Source organism: Lissotriton helveticus, chromosome 12 (genome assembly GCF_964261635.1).
Source record: "Lissotriton helveticus chromosome 12, aLisHel1.1, whole genome shotgun sequence".
Lineage (NCBI taxonomy): Eukaryota > Metazoa > Chordata > Amphibia > Caudata > Salamandridae > Lissotriton > Lissotriton helveticus.
The window spans coordinates 73,501,863-73,521,013 of NC_136073.1; the positions used below are offsets into that span (position 1 = coordinate 73,501,863).

At 44.3% G+C, this 19,151-nt stretch overlaps 1 protein-coding gene across 2 annotated transcripts in view; it reads right to left on the minus strand.

Annotated features, from left to right (window-relative positions):
- The window catches only part of DNAH2 (dynein axonemal heavy chain 2), a 3,497,426-nt gene that overhangs the window by 2,395,072 nt on the left and 1,083,203 nt on the right, over positions 1 to 19,151 (minus strand). For both annotated transcript variants that reach the window (XM_078670326.1, XM_078670327.1), the window contains 4 exons: positions 14,891 to 15,016; positions 5,304 to 5,414; positions 4,793 to 4,981; positions 4,560 to 4,663 (listed from right to left, as the gene is read on the minus strand). In XM_078670326.1, the coding sequence (XP_078526452.1) occupies positions 4,560 to 4,663; positions 4,793 to 4,981; positions 5,304 to 5,414; positions 14,891 to 15,016 (530 nt within the window). The remainder of the gene's footprint in view (positions 1 to 4,559; positions 4,664 to 4,792; positions 4,982 to 5,303; positions 5,415 to 14,890; positions 15,017 to 19,151) is intronic.

The following is a 19,151-nucleotide window of genomic DNA, read 5'->3' on the forward strand; positions in this document are numbered from 1 at the left end:
GGGGAAAGCCAAGTTGTGTTCGAGTGCTGCTTGTACTGGACACCCCACCGAGCTTCAATTTATCTAAGCGGACGTCCAGTCGCTAAGCAGCACCACCCCACGAACTCAAGGGGGTCATGGAGTCTTTTGATGGACTCGGAAATGAAATGTGCCTTTTGGATGCATCTTTCCTCTGGGCTCATGAGGAGCTTTGAATTGGCATGAATTTGAGAGGCATCCATTTGCGGATTTAATACGGACTACACATCCCAGAAAACCTTTACATGCAGGCTCATTGGAGCAGCTGAATGCCAGCGTATGATTTGGTTGAAAAAGGGAGACGTGGCACGACATGCTTCTTTCGACCGATGCCTCTGAGGAAGTGAAAACGAAACGCGTCAGGCTGTGGTCGTGTGCTTTGCGATAATGGACTGAGGAAAGCTGTCTGCACACCAATAAAGAGCTTTACTGGGGAAAGCTAAGTTGTGTTAGAGTGCTGCTTGTACTGGATACCCCACCAAGCTTCAATTTATCTAAGCGGCCGTCCAGCCGCTAAGCAGCACCACCCCACGAACTCATGGGGGTCATGGAGTCTTTTGATGGACTCGGAAATGAAATGCGCCTTTTGGATGCAGCGGTACATCTTTCCTCGGGGCTCATGAGGAGCTTTGAATTGGCATGAATTTGAGAGGCATCCATTTGTGGATTTTAAGTACGGACTACACATCCCAGAAAACCTTTACATGCAGGCTCATTGGAGCAGCTGAATGCCAGCGTATGATTTGGTTGAAAAAGGGAGGCGTGGCCCGACATGCTTCTTTCGACCGATGCCTCTGAGGAAGTGAAAACGAAACGCGTCAGGCTGTGGTCGTGTGCTTTGCGATAATGGACTGAGGAAAGCTGTCTGCACACCAATAAAGAGCTTTACTGGGGAGTGCTGCTTGTACTGGATACCCCACCGAGCTTCAAATATATATATATATATATATATATATATATATATATATATATATATATATATATATATATATATATATATATATATATATATATATAGATCCCTTCATTAAAAAATTGAAAAAAAATCAAGAAATTCTGGCTGTGAGCAGATTCGGCTTGGACACTAAAATCATGACCTCTGCCGACGATCTGGATGTGGTGACTCCTGACCCTGAGACAGCCGCTCTTGCACTGGAACAGGAGGCTCAAGAGTTTGGGAACATTTCTGGATACACACTTAATAAAGGAAAGACGCAGATCATTTTCAATAAGGAAATTAAGTGGGTGGACAGTAGGGTTGTTCATACAGCTAAATATTTGGGGGTTAACATCGTGGCGGACACCAACTTGACTGTAGAAGAAAACTTGATCCCACTGGTGGTAGAAACTAAGAGTGCTTAATCAGATACAAATCTGCACTTGACCAAACTGGGGCGGTGTAATGTTCTTAAGATTACCTTCTTCCCTAAATTACTCTATTTTTTAGGGCTATCCCTTTAGAATTCAGTAAAACAATGTTTCAGAGGTTTGAACAGCTCTTTTCTCAATTTGTCTGGGCTTATTCTCAGTCCAAGAGGGCCTTTAAGCTACTTTCCTTTCCTCTGGAGAGAGGGGGATGGGATCTCCCTAATTTAAGATTGTATTATTGGGCTACGGTATTACAGTACTGAATGGAACTGCTACACAAACACTCATCTATCGCCACCACAGGACTCCTATTTCTCTTTGAATTACTACTTGGGGCAGAGGCTCGGGCTGCTTGTGGCGGCAACTTGAATATGGATATTACAAACGGGTCAGATTTAAGACCCTGCTGAGCGCCTATTGGGTCTTTTCCAACATACGTAGACTTTATGGCTGGGCAGACTGAACTTTTATACTCCTATTAATAACAATACTAACTTGCCAGATATATTTGAGAGATCATATCTCCAAAATTGGTATAAAGTGGGCATCTTAAAGTTGGGAGACTTGTTTTCTCCTGAAGGAGTCTAGGAGTTTACTGACCGTAGAACTCAATTCAAGGTGAGTGACAATAAGGCTTTTAAGCATCTTGCCATCAGGGATTCCTGGACCGCGAGGTCGGTGGGCCTGTTGGGTTTGCAAAAATTGACCTCATTGACAAACTAAATGACCCCATTCTGCCCGGGATTGGTTTTATATACTCCGCATTGAACAGTCAAATGTCTGATGACATGGTCAAGATTGCAAATAAATGGCCGCAGAAATTGGATGTTCCCTGCAATACTTTCTATCTTGCCTTGCAATCGCCCAGAGTGACCTGCTATCTGCTAAACTACAGGCCCAATTTTATAAGACCGGTTTCTTTCTGTACATTACACCCAGTAGAATTGCTAAATGAGGTACAAGCAAATGAACGCTCAGCCCTAGATGTTCGGAGTTTAATGTAGACTCTGTTCATACATTTACCACCTGCCTGAAACTAGAGCCATTTCTCGATAAAATACAAAATGTTCTAAGTAAAGTTTTATCCCAGGATATCCAGTTAACCCCCACAATTATCCTGTTGGGTATACAAGACATGCTCAATAGAAAGAACGGTGGAGCGTTAATCTTTGTAGCCATGACCATATTCAGGATTTTTATAGCTTCTTCCTGGATAGATCCATATCCTCCATTGTTCTCCCAATGGCTGGCCCGATTGGTAGCGACTTGTAATCTTGAGAAGGCTATCTATGCAAAAAAGGCATCAGGGCAAAAAAAAGGGATTAGCTATATGGGAACCCCTAACCAGGTGGCTCAATCAGACGAACTCTTAGGGTCCCTGCTTTACATATATCATTTCATGGCATGGTCTTTATTACAGTTTTCTCGTTATACTTTACCCCTATGAAGATGTTTTTTTTTCTAATCCTTTCTGGCCATTATATCCTTTTCAAGACTCTTGGCAGGGGTATCATTATTTTTTTATGCCCTTTTGTTCCAAAAGTATGCACTGATATTTTATGTGTTCTATAATTGCTTTTCTTTCTTGCTCCCTTTATGAACCTAAAAAAGTGACTACTGGTTAAATGTAATCAGTTCTTCCCACTGTGGTTAAACCTTACTGTATTTTGACATAGGGTGGGGGATGAGGGGGGCAGTCATAATGATTTTTTCACTCTGGTTTTTTTGTACTGCATATTTATAAAAATTAAATAAAAAAAATAAAAAAAGAGATAGAGACTTAGGGCCCGATGTAGGTAAATCCCATTTACCGATTTTGAAATACCGAATCTTACCGATTCGGTATTTTAAAATCGGTAAATGGGATGTAGGTCCCAACATCTGGATTCGTTACCGAATCCTTAACAATTCATTAATTACCGATTGGGTAAATACCGAATCGGTAATGCCCATTCTTTCCTATGGGCTTTGAAGCCCATAGGAATGATTAGGCATTACCGATTCGGTATTTACCCAATCGGTATTTAAGGAATTCACAAGGGTGCAGGGGGTGTCACTTTGACACCCTCTAGCACCCCCAAAACGGCCATGTGTGCAATGTGGCACACAGACATGCCCTTAGGGCACGTCTGTCTGTCACATGGCACATGTGTACATGCACAGATGTGCATGTACACAGGAATCGGTTTTTTACCATGGATTTGTATTCCATGGTAAAATACCGATTCTGTAAGCCATGTGCTGCCGGAACATAGGCTACCTACATCACATTTTCGGTAATTTTACCGAATCGTTATCATTACCGACTCGGTAAATTTACCTATTCGGTAATGATAACGAATCGGTAAAATTACCGAAAATGTGCCCCTACATCTCCATGGCCCTTTACCGATCGGAAACGGCCGAAAATCGGTATTTTCGGCCGATTCCGATCGGTAAAGGGCTACCTACATCGGGCCCTAAATAACAGTAACGGGCACTCCCATCATTTCAGGCACACCAATTGGCTGTCTTGCTCATAGGTCTGAAGACAGTGGGACATAAGGAGAAGGAAAGTTAGTTACCTCTAGCTACAGTTGTCTAGCATTGGAAACTTCTATAACTTCACATTCTTGGATTACTCCCCATCCTCAGGTCCAGCCACCTCAACCCCTGATGGCAGGGAATAATTCAAGTTTGTGAATTTCCCGTTGCACCCGTTACCTAGCCCTTCACAATGTGGGAAGTGGTCATAAAAGGGTTTTCTACACCTTTTGGAGCAAAGGCTATGAACATCTGAAGAGAACTGATAAGGAAAAATAGTTGAGAGCAAGGGTTGACCATGAAATGGATTTTCACACTCACAGAATTTTTTACAAATTATTTTTGCCAGGTATTGCAACCTCCTTGCCACAGGCAGAATGAGTGTCTACGGACATCTTGTGTTTTCATGCTTGTTGCTGATTATTCCATTAACAGTAAACAACTGACAACATATTCATTGTTAAATAATATGACACCCATTGTGTTAATGAAACATTATTTAACAGATGACTTTTGACAAGGTGTCCTGTGTTGCACATGCATGTTTTATAAAACAAAACATTGTGAAAGATTTCCCCTCAAGCCACGCCCCTGATTCTTGATTGTCAGTCACCAAAAAAAGTCCAGTCCAACCATTCTTCAGACTTTACCTGTCTGTGAGTGGGGTGATAACCAAGCGACCTGAGTTGCCCAGGTACTCATAGCCATACTGGAACTGAGTATTGGTTTGCCGAATAATGCAGTCATCCACATCCTGTCAAGAAGTTAGAAAAGAGATATATTACATTGCCTCAAAGAGGAAAAATATTAACCAGAAGAGCAACATTTCCTTTCCAAAGTTAGAGGCAGTAAGGAGAGGATAGGAGATATGCAACAATCTCACCTTGTCCCAGTAAAGACGAAGCTGACTGAGCCACTCAAATGATGTTACATCCATGACTCCACTCTTAAGCATCTTTTCGATGACATCCCTGGCGTGGACTTCCACTGTTACCAGGGCAACAATCTTCAGACGTAAGATCTTGCTCAGGTTTCCTCTGATAGATTCAGAGTACTTATTTAACAAGGATACCTGCCAGGGAACAAGCAAACCATAAGGCAAGTCCTTTCATTTTATTGTACACACAAGACCAATATAGGAATGAACTGAAGAAAAGAAGCACATATTATAATCTGACAAGCACCTTCATGGCAATATTGCTCATCAATTTGCCATTTCATATTAGAATAAGAACTGCAAGTGTCAATACACCACAGAAAGGCATTTTAAAGAGCTAATAAAAAGTCAGGGAGCATATATCTCTTAAAGGGCCCTTTCGTGTCAAGCATACATAATAGCTATAGATCTAAGATGCTAAGGATAGGAAATCTGGCCTCGTTGCTAAGTACCTTACCTGCTTCTTTTTCATGACCTTGAGGAACTTCTTGTCTGCTCGTTCCTTGGCACTTATGAGGGACTTTGTGACATCAGTTGTCCACTGGATTTGACTAGCAGTGATGACCATCTGAGAAGGAACAGTGATCACAAAGCCAAATATTATGGATTTGAGGCCAAAAGCATTTACACACAAAATGCCATTCCTTCAATATCCCTTTCAATGATTTTAACATGGAGAGGAGGGAATACGAAAGAGCAGTGTAAAAATGTTGCCTAACATTAAGCATTACCAGGTTATTCATATCCTATACTCATACATCACTCAAGGTATCTGCAGCACACTGAGCAACAACATGTGTATCCCCAAATAAAGTGGGGTGAGGGGTAATCATCAACTGAACATTCATTAAAAAAACTCAGTTTTCCACTTTAATCATTGTACAGGCTTTGTAAGGGCCCTTATTTCCCCACGTGTAGGACAATCTTACCCTGGCTATACTAGTCTTACCAAATAACATGTGGCAAAGCATTCAGAACAAATCATCCACAATGAGCTGCATTCTCAGGATACATACAACCCTTACACTTTGCTGACTTCCTCCGTTGAAAAGAACTGAGTTCTTTCTACTCCCAGAAACTTACACACATTTCTGCACCTTACGATAACTTCATCTTGAGTCTCTGAAAGTCTTACTTTTCAGGCAAGTTTTTCACCAGTTCAAGGTGGAAAGGGAACCCTCATCCTACAAGTAAGGAGCAGACCTCTTCAACCACCATAAAGATAAGGACAGTAATTCAAATACAAAGAAGGATAAGTTACTTACCTGTAATCCTAGTTCTCTTCCAGGGCTATTCTCATCAAAGTCATAAGCACAGAATATTCCCACTCATGTGCGGTGACCCCCGGAAAATATATAAAAATTATATATGAAAACATATATACACAGCTCTATATATATACATATAATAATTTGTTTAACCAATCAATGCAACCTCCCAAAAAAAAACCCCACATAAAAGGCTAAGCATGCTGTAAGACCTTGTCTTTGCCACATACACAAACAAACCAGGAGGCCCAAGAAACACTTAAACTGCCTTTAATGAATAGTAGAAGAGTAGTCTTGCAAAGAAAACAGGCATTTCTTTAGCCCACAGACTGCATTGGATGTTTAACAGCATAGAAATGAAAGGAAATGTAGACCATACAAATAAACTGGCACCTTGCCTTTAAGGCAGCCATGATCCCCAGCTTCCCATCATGCCTCGGGGTTGACAGTTAGGTCAGTTGTTCTTTGTGGAGGCCCGGAGGTCAGGGCAAAAAGAGATGACATAATTCTGGATCATTTGCCCGGGGAGGTGGGTGGGTTGCTTATGACTTTGATGAGGATACCCCTGGAAGAGAACTAGGAATACAGGTAAGTAACCTATCCTTCTTTTCCAGGGGATCCTCCTCAATAGTCGTAATCTTAGAGGATTCCCTGTTTTCTTTAGATGAGCAGTATAAAATCTAACAGTTGGTGTCTCTGAGGTGGGTTGAATCTCTGAGCCTCTCCACCTCACTGGCCAGAGTTGAGGTCACATACTGTAGTGGAATGATTACAGGAAGTCTATGGCTGTTTTAGTGTTATTGGCTGTATTTGTATTCTGCTGTGTTAACACCGATGACAGACCCATGGTTGGCAGATATGAACAATAGTTACTTACCTGTAATCTGTGGTTCTCCAGTATTGGTGTCTTTCATAGATTCACATGCCTGAATCATTCCCCGTCGTCGGAGTGGGAGTCCCACGGTACATAAAAAAGCAATAAAATGCTATAAATATATAGTAATACCAATAGAAATGAACCAGGAAGTAAAACAGCCAATGGTACAGTAGGCCAAAAACTTCCACATCTATGACCCTCATAGTCATTATGTATAGTCCAAACTACAGCCAATCAGGCGCCAGCACCCACTAGAATGTTCTCCCCAGAGGCTCAGGCTCTCAGATTTTCTCGCAAGGAGTGAAGGTAAACCACAATAGCCTAAAAAGCCTCTGAGGGGAGGTGGGCGGGTTGCATGTGAATCTATGAAAGACACCAATACTGGAGAACCACAGATTACAGGTAAGTAACTATTGTTCTTCTCCAGTATTAGGGGTGTCTTTCATAGATTCACATGCCTGAATCAGAGTAGCTAGCAGTACATATCTTTGCTGAACAGACGCTCATAACACCCAGCTTGTCAGTTAGTAATGCAAATAACAATGCAAAGTGAATATACACCTATGGTATAAAGCATAACATAATGCAATCATGAAAATATGTGAAAACATAACATAAGAAGCGTCTGACAGCAGAAAACAAGGAGGTGGGAAACAGAGGCTCACCTTAATGAAACAGATTCCGTAGAACAGCTCGACCCACAGAAGTATCAGCCTCGCTGATGGACTCTAGACAGTAATGTCTGGTAAAGGTATGGCGACTCGCCCAAGTAGCCGCTTTGCAGATCTGCTGAAGAGGGACTCCAGCAAATAAGGCCGTAGATGAGGAGACTGCTCTTGTAGAGTGCGCTCTGGGCGCAGATGGTAACGGTCTCCCAGCCTGTGCATGGCAGCAGATATCCATCTTGCAATAGTCTGTTTTGATACTGCCTGCCCCTTACGAATCGCACCGTAGGTAATGAACAACTGGTCAGAGGTGCGTACAGTAGAAGTTCTTTGTAGATAGAATTTAAGACATCTTCTAATGTCAAGCGAGTGTAAAGCTCTTTCCGCAGGAGTTTGCGGGTCTGGAAAAAATGATTTAAGAACAACAGGTTCGTTCAGATGGAAATCCGAAGGTACTTTAGGAATGTATTTGGAATTTGTGCGAAGTATGACAGAATCGCTTGTGAATTGGAGGAAAGGATGATGAACAGTGAAAGCTTGGATATCACTAACTCTCTTGGCGGATGTTAAGGCTAAAAGCAGTGATACCTTCCACGAAAGATACTTCAAGTCAGCACGATGGATGGGCTCAAATGGGTGACGCATGAGTTGACCCAGGACCACATTCAGATGCCACAAAGGAGGTGGACGACGTACGGGAGGGAACATTCGAAAGAGGCCTTTAAAGAACTGTTGGATAATTCTTGCTGAATATAGAGAATTGGACCCATCCTGTCGATATCTGGATATTGCAGCCAGAAATACCTTTAAGGTAGCATGGGACAGACCTGTTCGTGCCAACTGCAAGAAAAAAGGAAGAATTTCCTCAGGCTTTGCCAAAAAAGGGTGAACACCTGCTGAACGGCACCAGATACAGACGCGTTTCCATTTGAGACTGTAAGTCTTGATGGTAGCGGGTGCTCTAGCTTTGGCCAACACCTCTTTACAGTCTGCCGGGATGTTCAAGTGTGCAAACTCATGGTGTTCAGGAGCCAAGCCGCTAATCTCAGCGATGCTGGGTCCGGATGGAAGACTTGACCCTCCTGAACACTGAGCAAGTTCGGGATTGGATGTAACTGAATTGGTTTGCTCTCTGATAGTAGGAGGAGCTCCGTAAACCAATACTGGCGCGGCCATCTGGGCGCGATCAGGATCAGTCGGCAAGGTTCCTTCCTCATCTTCCTCAGAACCTTGGGGACTAACGGAATCGGTGGGAAAGCGTACGCAAACCTCAGGGACCAATCGATGGAGAACGCATTCCCCAGAGAATTCTTGTGGGGGTGCCAGCTGGATAAGCTCAGGCATTTGCTGTTGGTACTTGTCGCAAATAGGTCCAGGTCTGGCCAACCCCACTGATGAAAGATGTGGTCCACTGTGTTCTGGTGAAGCTCCCATTCGTGGTTGGTGATCGTTGTCCTGCTGAGTGCGTCCGCAAGTACGTTTTCCGTTCCCGGAACATGCACCGCCTGCAACTGTACATTGTGGTGAAGAGCCCATGTCCATAATTCCTGCGCCTCTTGAGACAGGAGAAGAGATCGAGTTCCTCCCTGTTTGTTTACGTAGTGCATACTTGTTGTGTTGTCTGTTCTTATCAACACATTGGTGTTCTGAATGATGGCACAAAACGCCTTGAGGGCAAGAAAAATGGCTCTCAGTTCCAAACGATTGATGTGCCACAGTTTCTGTTGCACAGTCCACTTGCCACTGATCGTGAGGCCTCGTAGATGAGCCCCCCAGCCCTCGAGGGATGCATCTGTAGTGATGGTGAGACTTGGTGGTTCTTGAAGGAACGCATGACCCTGACTGAGATGACATCTCTGTGTCCACCACAGAAGAGACTCCTTCATGAGTGGTGTGATTTGAATGAGGTCCTCGAAAGTGCCTGAAACCTGTTGCCATTGCAAGGCTAGTTCCTCCTGAAGCGGCCTCATATGAAGCCGGCAATTTGGAAGTAATGGAATGCAAGCCGATGCCATCCCCAGAAAGGATTTGTATAGTCGGACAGAAACTGACTTTCTTTGCATGAGATCTTGTGCTAGCCGACTTATTTTCAATTGTCTCTCTTTGGAAACGAAAGCTTTGCATTTGTGAGTGTCCAACATTGCTCCTAAGAATGCTATTCTTTGAGACGATTGCATTTGGGATTTGGAGAAATTTATTGTCAGGCCTAGAGACTGAAACAGGTGGAGACACTGTTGAAGATGACTTAGAACGGTGCCATGAGAATTGGCCTTTATAAGGCAATCGTCCAGATATGGGAAAATTTGTATTCCCTCCAGCCGGAGGTGCGCAGCTACTGGAGCTAAAACTTTCGTAAAAACTCTTGGAGCTGACCGTAGTCCAAAAGGAAGGACTTTGAATTGGTAGTCCATGCCAGCCACCCTGAAGCGAAGGAATTTCCTGTGGCGAGGTAGGATGGGGATGTGGAAATATGCATCTTGGAGGTCTAGGGTGACCATGCAATCTCCTGCTGTTAGAAGATGCAAAATTTCTTGAAGAGAGAGCATCCGGAATGTCAATTTCCTTAGATATTTGTTTAATGCACGAAGATCGAGGATCGGGCACCACTCCCCGTTCTTCTTTCTGATCAGGAAGAACCTGGAGTAAAATCCTAGTCCTCTCATCCTCTGAGGAACGCTCTCGATAGCTCCTTTTTGTATCATTTTGATTTGGGTAAGCAGCTCCTTCAGGTGAGCTGGAGGCGGGCCCTTTGGTGGTACATTCGGGGGGAATTTTTCGAATTCTAGGGCATGGCCCCTGGCGACAATATCCAGGACCCATTTGTCCGTTGTTATCGACTGCCAATTGGAGTAAAATTTGGATATTCTTCCGCCAAGTCTTTTGAGAGGGTGGAAAGACGGTGGTGGCAGGTGAAAAATGTCATTGTCGCTTGTCCTTGCCGCGGTAGGTAGCCTTACCCCTGTTTGGGGTGTATTGAGATCTTTTCTGCCCATAAGACTGGTAGCGCTGATTTTGGTAGCGCTGATTACTCTGACGGTATGAGGATTGTTGATGTTGTTGCTGGTATCCACCTCTATTGAAGGACGTTCCTCGTCCTCTCGCTCCTCGAAAGGGCGGCTTGTGGAATTGTAGAGTGCCCAAGGATCTGGCTGTTTCGGTATCCTTTTTGATAGTCTGTAAGGCCTCCTCTACCTTGGGGCCGAATAAATATTCGCCATCAAATGGCATGTCTAGAACTCGGTTTTGTACTTCCTGTCTGAAGGCAGTGGAACGTAACCACCCCTGTCTACGTAGAACCGCTGCTCCTGCCAATTGGCGAAATCCTGTAGATGCCACATCAACAGCTGAATCAATTATCTCTTCAGAGGTCCTTTGACCTTCATGGAGAATTTGGAGTGCCTCCGCCTTGGATGGCTCAGGGAGCAGATCAATAAATGGTGAGATGTCAGACCACATTTGACGGTCGTACCGACCTAAGATGGCCAATGCGTTGGCAGCACGGACAGTCGTTGCAGCCATGGTGGAAACTCGTTTTCCTATTGAGTCTAGGCGTCTGCCATCTCTATCCGGCGGCGCAGTAACTGCAGAGGACGGATTTCTGGCCCTTTTCTGGGCCGCCTGGACAATTACCGAGTCAAGTTTTGCTTGTCCAATGAGACAGGCAGGCGTCTTGTCCGGAGCTTTATATTTCTTATCAATTCTTGGCAAGACTGGAGGAATAGAAGCCGGCGTTGACATCACCTTAACACCTTCCTTCCAGATGAATTCCACAATGGGTATTGTCCTAATTTGTCGCCTGGGCTGATCTTTAAAATCGTAAAGGAAACATTCTTGTTGAGTATGCTCCATTTTCATATGAAAACGTGCGGTTGCACGCTCCATCAGCAAGTGAAAACTCGCTACATCAACAGGAGGGGAGGCCGACGCAGTCTGAGGAGATGTTGAAGGAGATTGTACCTGATAGTCCTCCCACTCCGATAAATCATCCACTTCTCCTTCTTCCCGTTGGTTGTCATCTTCCGAGGATTGCGGGTCCTCTTCGTGAGCAGGTTGTGGGTGTGAAGGTGGACACACCGATGGGAGCACGGGTGGAGGCGTTTCCGAAATTGGAGTTGCCTGTCCAGAACCTGCCGATTCCGAAGGGGGAAACCTCCGATAGTAATCGTCCAACATAAACTGTAAGTTGGATATTAAATCCAAAGGCACTTGAGCAACAGGGGTACTCACAGGCATCGATACCTCAGCAGGAGAGTGAGAATCCTCATATTCATCATCTTGAAGTTTAATATGTAACTCCGATGGACTAGTGGCTTGCCCAAAAGTATTCTGGACCATCTCATTGTCACTGTCAGAATCCAGCAGTTGGTCTGGGACTTCAGATGACACCTTGTGAGGTGAAACACGAAGAGGCGATAGTCTCATTACAGTGTTGCGCAGTTGGTCTGCTGCTTGCCGTGGTGTTAAAAACACCGTTGACGGAGACCACACCTGTAGTGCCGTGCATTAGGATAACTGCGGCGTTGTCGGAGGGTTAACTCCCGATGGATTTGTCGTCGACGGATCACCTCTCGTCGACGGGACACTTTTCGGCAACGGAATAGTCGTCGTCGACGGGACACTCGTCGTCGACGGGACACCTTTCGTCGACGGGACACTCGTCGTCGACGGGACAGTCTTCGTTGACGGAACACCCATCGTCGACGGGACACCCTTCGTCGGCGGGACACTCTTCGTCGACGGGACACTCTTCGTCGACGGGACACTTTTCGTCGACGGGACACTCTTCGTCGACGGGACACCCTTCGTCGACGGGACACTCTTCGTCGACGGGACACTCTTCGTCGACGGGACCGTCTTCGTGGACGAGTCACTCTTCGTCGACGGTGTTATTTTCGTCGACGGCGTAGAGCCTGACGACGAGCTCGTCGACGGAGTCTTTTTCGTCGGCGGTAAAGCCTTTAAAGGCGTCGACGACGAGGCGTCGACGACCGACGTCGACGAAATAGGCCTCACAGAAACAAAAACCATCGTTGGAGACGCCGTAGACGAGGACATAACCATACTAGGTTTAGGAGATGAAAATGTTACCGTAGATGTCACTGAAGTCGTCGTTCTCGTCGACGAGGAAGCTGAAGAGGACTTCACAGGAGGCGGAGATGAAGTCCGTGGTAACATCCTGTCAGAAGATAGGGAAAGCTTGAGTTTTTTCCCCTTTGTGGAAGCAGAAGCGCCTTCCATGCCCTTGGAGGTGGGGACAGCCTGAGAAGTGGAAGGCTGATCCTGTCCCTTAGCAGGTGGTTGTTTTTTAGGCAGTTTAGCCTTGGGAGATGACAGTCCCTCAGGCGCAGGTCTCTTCCTGGAGGCTGAAGTGGAAGCAGAGGTGACACTGCCTACTTCAGAAACAGGATTAGAAGAATCCTTTAGCCTCTTCAACCACAGCAGTAAACGACCCTCTCTATCCCTGAGAGTCTTCTGAGGCATGGTTCTGCAGATCTTACAATCAGAGGCCTGGTGATCTGGGTAGAGACAATAGATACACTTTTTGTGTGGATCTTTCTCAAAAAGCCGAGGCTTACCACAGCAGTCACAGGCTCTAAAGAGAGATTTCTTTGAAGACATCCTGAAGAGAAGACACAGATGAAGTTAGAAGTTAGAAAACTGAGCAGAGCTCAGGGAGACTCCCTTCACACGATGTGCGGTAGAAAATCTGAGAGCCTGAGCCTCTGGGGAGAACATTCTAGTGGGTGCTGGCGCCTGATTGGCTGTAGTTTGGACTATACATAATGACTATGAGGGTCATAGATGTGGAAGTTTTTGGCCTACTGTACCATTGGCTGTTTTACTTCCTGGTTCATTTCTATTGGTATTACTATATATTTATAGCATTTTATTGCTTTTTTATGTACCGTGGGACTCCCACTCCGACGGCGGGGAATGATTCAGGCATGTGAATCTATGAAAGACACCCCTAATACTGGAGAAATAATGTGATTGTCTCTATTGATTCTGTAACCTTTTTTCCATCTCCTGTCCCACTCCTATGCTGATGTAATTTCTATTCCTTGGAAGTTGAATATATTGTATTGTATCCTGATATAAGTTTGTAGGAGAGATCTCCAGACACCATCCCATGTACGTGTATGGCTGATTAATTGTCTAAAATATGAATAAAGGCATACTTTAAAACAAAAAACAATGATGACAGAGGTTTCCGGTGTGCCAAACACTGTCTGCTGCCTGGAGGAGATTGAAGAATAAAAAATCTGCAGATTCAGTATACAGTTGGGTAGAGATTGCTTTGAGAGTGCTACATTCACATGTGGACACTTCTCCTGCTGCATTCAATCATTTAATTGTTTCCTCTCTTTTTGTTTGTCTTTATTTGTATATTTATTTTAATTTCATAGAGATCTTTTGATATTTCTGAATTCACATGGTGATGCTACTCTTACTGTATTCAATCATTTCATTTTTCCCTCTCTTTTTGTTTGTCTTTACTTATATATTTATTTATTTAAGAACTAGTTTATTTTCTTTTGTGTCAGGGTTAGGATTGAGAATTTGAACGTTGGGAGGGGGAATGTGAGGTGAGGTAGGGTCGGGGAGGGGCTGTATGTTTTTCACATATTATACCTATCTATTTTATGATTTATTACTTATATGTTACATGTCATTCGATTTTTTCTATTTACTTTAGTTAATTGTTATGGTTCACACTTTCTATTAAAAACAAAGTAAACAGCAACAAGGACTGGTTGAGATGAGAAGCAAGCCTTACACTGATCATGGTGCTTGTTCCCACTGTTAATAATTCATGGGTAGAACAGCACCCTGCATATTCATATTGTGGACAGATTATGGGTGGCTATTAGTACGTCAAATCTGCCTTTGAAATGAGTCAAAATATCTAGCCGTTCACCTAGATTACTTGTGCTCCCACAAATGCCACTGAGCACTGCTGTAAATTTACAGCCACAATGTTGTGCCTATGGACGTGAGAAGCAAATTGAGCTTCAGCTGCAGAAGAAAACCTTTGCACAATGGTTTGGGACTTAACGGTGTTACATTTTTGCCCTCATTTGGCTAAAGTTCCCTGAACCCAATCTACTGCCATCAAGTTTTGGATTTATTCCGACTTTTTTAACCCTGTACAGTGGATCTCAACTACCCAATAGATCTGGAGAAAAGGGATCCATAAACTAAATCAGTGATAATTAAGCGCAGTTAAGCTTACCTGCCCTGCCCAGTCTTTTACCCATTTGTCTCTCTTGGTTGGCATTTTCTTCAGAGCCGCGCGGCAGTTCCTTAGGAGCTCTTTCAGGGTCCAACGCATGGTTCGCTCAACGTCATACAGCCAAGCCTGTAAAGCAGGAGGGAAAGGGAAAAGTAAGTTTTCCTTTTTGCCTGCAAGTTCTGGAGCAAAATTGAAACACAAGATCGTTGTAATAACAAAGTTCACTTTTCAGGCCCTGACAGTGTGCGTTTCTAAAAGCAGGGCGTTATTTGAATGTAGAAGGAAATTGTTTATCTCTAATTTTATTACACAGGTTATGCTTTTAATCTGAATGTTATTTTGGTGGAACTTGAAATGGGTGAAAAGTATAAAGTAGTGTTTTTAGAGGCAAGCAATTGCATGGTCATCATTTCTAGGACTACACAAGACAAAAGGGCTTATGCAGACATGCAGAGCCTTAAAAAACAGTTTGTGCAAATGTGTACCATGGATGTCCAGTAAGAAATGGTTACTTACTTGTAGTCCTGGTTCTGCATCATAGGAATCTTCACTAAATTCATAAACGTTAGAATAATTCCGGGCCATGTGCTTGGATCTCTGAACACTTCAAATCCAAAGTTTATCCATATAGTTCAATACATAGGTTGTCATTGTCTAAATGAAACCCTAGAAACTACATTGCAACATTTCAAAAGTTAAAACAGGCAAAATTGGACTATCACTGAGGATAAAATGCAGCCAGGAGAATTACCCTCCCAGAATGCACTAGACTGGAAGTGACCTTTCTCAGCTCATCCGTTTTTATGGTGAGAATTTACAAGAATGGAGCCTTAAGTGTGGGAGGGGATGTAGCTTTACGGCTAGAGCGGGCGACGTCGAAGTTGGGGAACCGGGTTCGAGTCTCTGTAACGACGCTCAACATCCTGTGATTCTGGGCAAATTACTTACCGTGCCTAACAAAAATGAATGTTTCCTCATGTAACTGGTGCTATGTAAAGCGCTCTGATACCCAATATCTTCGGGTCTAGTTCGCGCTATATAAAACTCTAAAAAACAAAAAAGTCTACATTAACTGAATTTCAAACACCCAAGATAATTCAGCAGGGAAGGTGGGTGGGTCTTTTATGACTTCAAAGAAAATCCCTATAATCCAGAGCTTGGAATACAAGTAACTCTTTCTTCTGCATCGTAGGATCTTCCAAAATAGTTGAAAACCTTAAAGTAGAGTTTCAAACCAATAGTGGTCTTTTCAAATGCGGCTTTTCGGCATATGAAAGAAAATTAATGCAATAATTAAAAGATCTGCCAGAATGCAACTTTTAGGTAAATTGATTCTTTAAAGTAGCCCGACGACTCTAGCATCAGTCTGAGTATCAGAATCTAGACAGTAATGTCTAAGGAATTTATGTGCATATCCAGGAGGCTTTTCTGCATATATCGGTTAATGGGACATTTCTAAACTACTCTGTAGTTACAGCTTTCCCTCTAGTGGAGTGTGTTCTTGAGCTACTTGGAGGAGGCTTGTTTGCTAGTTGGTAATATAAGGAAAAGGATGCCATAATCCATCTAGATATAGATTGCTAGGATCTGGCATATCTCCGAAGACTTTGTCCATAATTAATAAAAAATTGGCTGGATTGTCTAAGAAATCTTGTATTTTCCAGATGAAACCATAGAACACGGCTAGCATTTAAAGAATGAAGGAACATTTCTGCTGGGCTAAAAGGATTGAGAGAAAAATGCAGGCAAGGCAATGAGTGCTCATCACTACTTATTTATTTGAAATATCATGAAAGGCTCCACTACAGGCAGAGCTTGAATTAAACATTATCTCCCAACAGAGGTTATTGGCCCTAAGAATGCAGTGCTGCTGTGCTGGGGGGCCGACCTCGCCCGGGAGCGCCTCCACGTACGAGCGTGGCCCGGATACTACATTTTAGAGATAGGGACACCATACTACAAGCGGCACGTCCTCATGGGGACTTGTATCATGAAAATGCTGTCATCTGTTTTTTACCGGATTTCACGCTCCACATCCAGTGCCAGCGATGTACGTTTGATGCTGTCAAACGGGCCCTACGTGAAGCCAACGTTAAATACATGATGCTTTTCCCGGCGAACCTTAAAATTATTGATGAAGGAAAAACGTATTTCTTTGACTCACCAGCGGAGGCAACTGTCTGGCTGGAGGGCTGGCGCAAGGTTGAACGAAAAGGCGGGAAGTCTGGAGTGTCTCCCAAGCCTAGTGGCATGGCTGAAAGTCGCAAGATGGAAGTGGAACAGATCGCCTTGAGCAGCATAGATTAACAATAAGCGATACAGGAGATGCCTCTCCCCCGCTAGTATTGCTGTTAAATACCTTTTTCCTTGGATTTGGGGTTTGAAGAGGGGTGGGGGGTTCTATGATGGCACTGGGGAAGTGGAATCTATCATTGAAGTGGAAAGCTACAGAGACACTTGTGGCGTCGCATTACAGTGGTCTACCCCAAGATCAAGGGACATGAGGAAAAAGAACAAGTTACTTACCTTCGGTAATGCTTTTTCTGGTAGATACTATATCTGCCTTGTGAATATCCCCCTGCGTCAGCAACATTCGGAAATTCTTTTTGTAGCCTCGCGCCGACGTGGACTTGGACGTCATAGAGACACGACATCGCTCGCGACTCCGCTGACGTCACCGACGCCTATAACAGGCCCACGCCGGCGTGATGACATCAGTACCGCCCTTTTTTCCGTGCCATCGAGGCACACGGACAGACCAATGACAGTAGAAAGGTATACAGTATACACAGTACACAATAGTAAGGGCAAAACACACAGTGTAAAGCAAAAGCAGGAAAGCAATAGAAACATTTCCATGACAGCAAAATATATATACATTACATTACAGTAACTCTGGCGTAGAAGGGTGGACAACGGGGAGGCGGGTGGGTCAGTGAGGAATCCACAGGCAGATATAGTATCTACCAGAAAAAGCGTTACCGAAGGTAAGTAACTTGTTCTTCTGATAGATACATCTGCCGTGTGGATTCCTCACCTTGTGAATAGAGTCCCACAGCAGTCCCCACTCCCGGAGGAGGGTGTCCACTCTCCTAAACCAGGAAATCCTGAAGGACAGAGCGCGCAAAGTGGCCGTCCCTCCTCACCTCGGAATCCAAGCAGTAATGCTTCGCGAAAGTGTGGAGGGAAGACCAAGTTGCCGCTCTACATATATCCTCCACAGAAACACCTCTAGCCAATGCAGAGGTCGAAGACTTAGCCCTCGTAGAGTGAGCTCTTATACCCTCTGGTGGTTCCTTACCGGCCAAAGAGTAGCAGATCTTAATGCAGAGGACGATCCATCTCGACAAGGTTCTTTTATGGACCGCTCTTCCTTTCTTGCAGCCAGCAAAACCAACGAAGAGCTGGTCATCCAGACCAAAGTCTCTAGATCTGTCCAAGTAAAAAGACACCGCCCTTTTGGGGTCCAGACGGTGTAGTCTCTCTTTCTCCTTAGAATGGTGAGAGGGAGGATAGAAGGTAGGTAGGGTAATGGACTGTCCTAAATGGAAAGGAGTTACCACCTTAGGCAGAAAAGCAGCCCTGGTCCTAAGAACCATTTGATCAGCATGAATGGTCAAGAAAGGGGGCTTGAAACTAAGAGCTTGAAGCTCACTTACCCTCCTTGCCAAGGTTATTGCAACGAGGAAGACTGTTTTAAGAGTAAGAAGTCTCATGGGACATTTGTGAAGAGGCTCAAAGAAAGCACCCATCAAAAAAGTCAAGACAAGATTTAAGTCCCACTGAGGCACAATAAAAGGAGTAGGAGGGAACTTATTTGTGAGGCCCTTTAAAAATCTTAAAACCACAGGAGACTTAAAAAGAGATGGCTGATCAGGCAAACAGAGAAATGCCGACAGCGCAGAAAGATAGCCCTTCACCGTGGCAACAGCAAGTCCCTGTTGCGCCAGAGAAAGGGCAAACTGGAGTACATCAGACAAATGGGCTCTCAAAGGGTTAATAGACTTTTCCCCACACCACATGACAAATTTTGACCATCTATAAGAATAGATGGACTTAGTGGAGTCACGCCTGGCTGACAAGATGACATCCACAACGTCAGGCGGGAGGGAAAAGGAATTCAGGTTGCCCCGTTCAATCTCCAGGCATGAAGGTGTAATGTCTGGAGGTGGGGGTGTAGAACCTGCCCCTCCATCTGAGAGAGGAGGTCTGCCCTGAGAGGGAGACGGAGTGGTGGGTGAGAGGAGAGGTGGAGAAGATC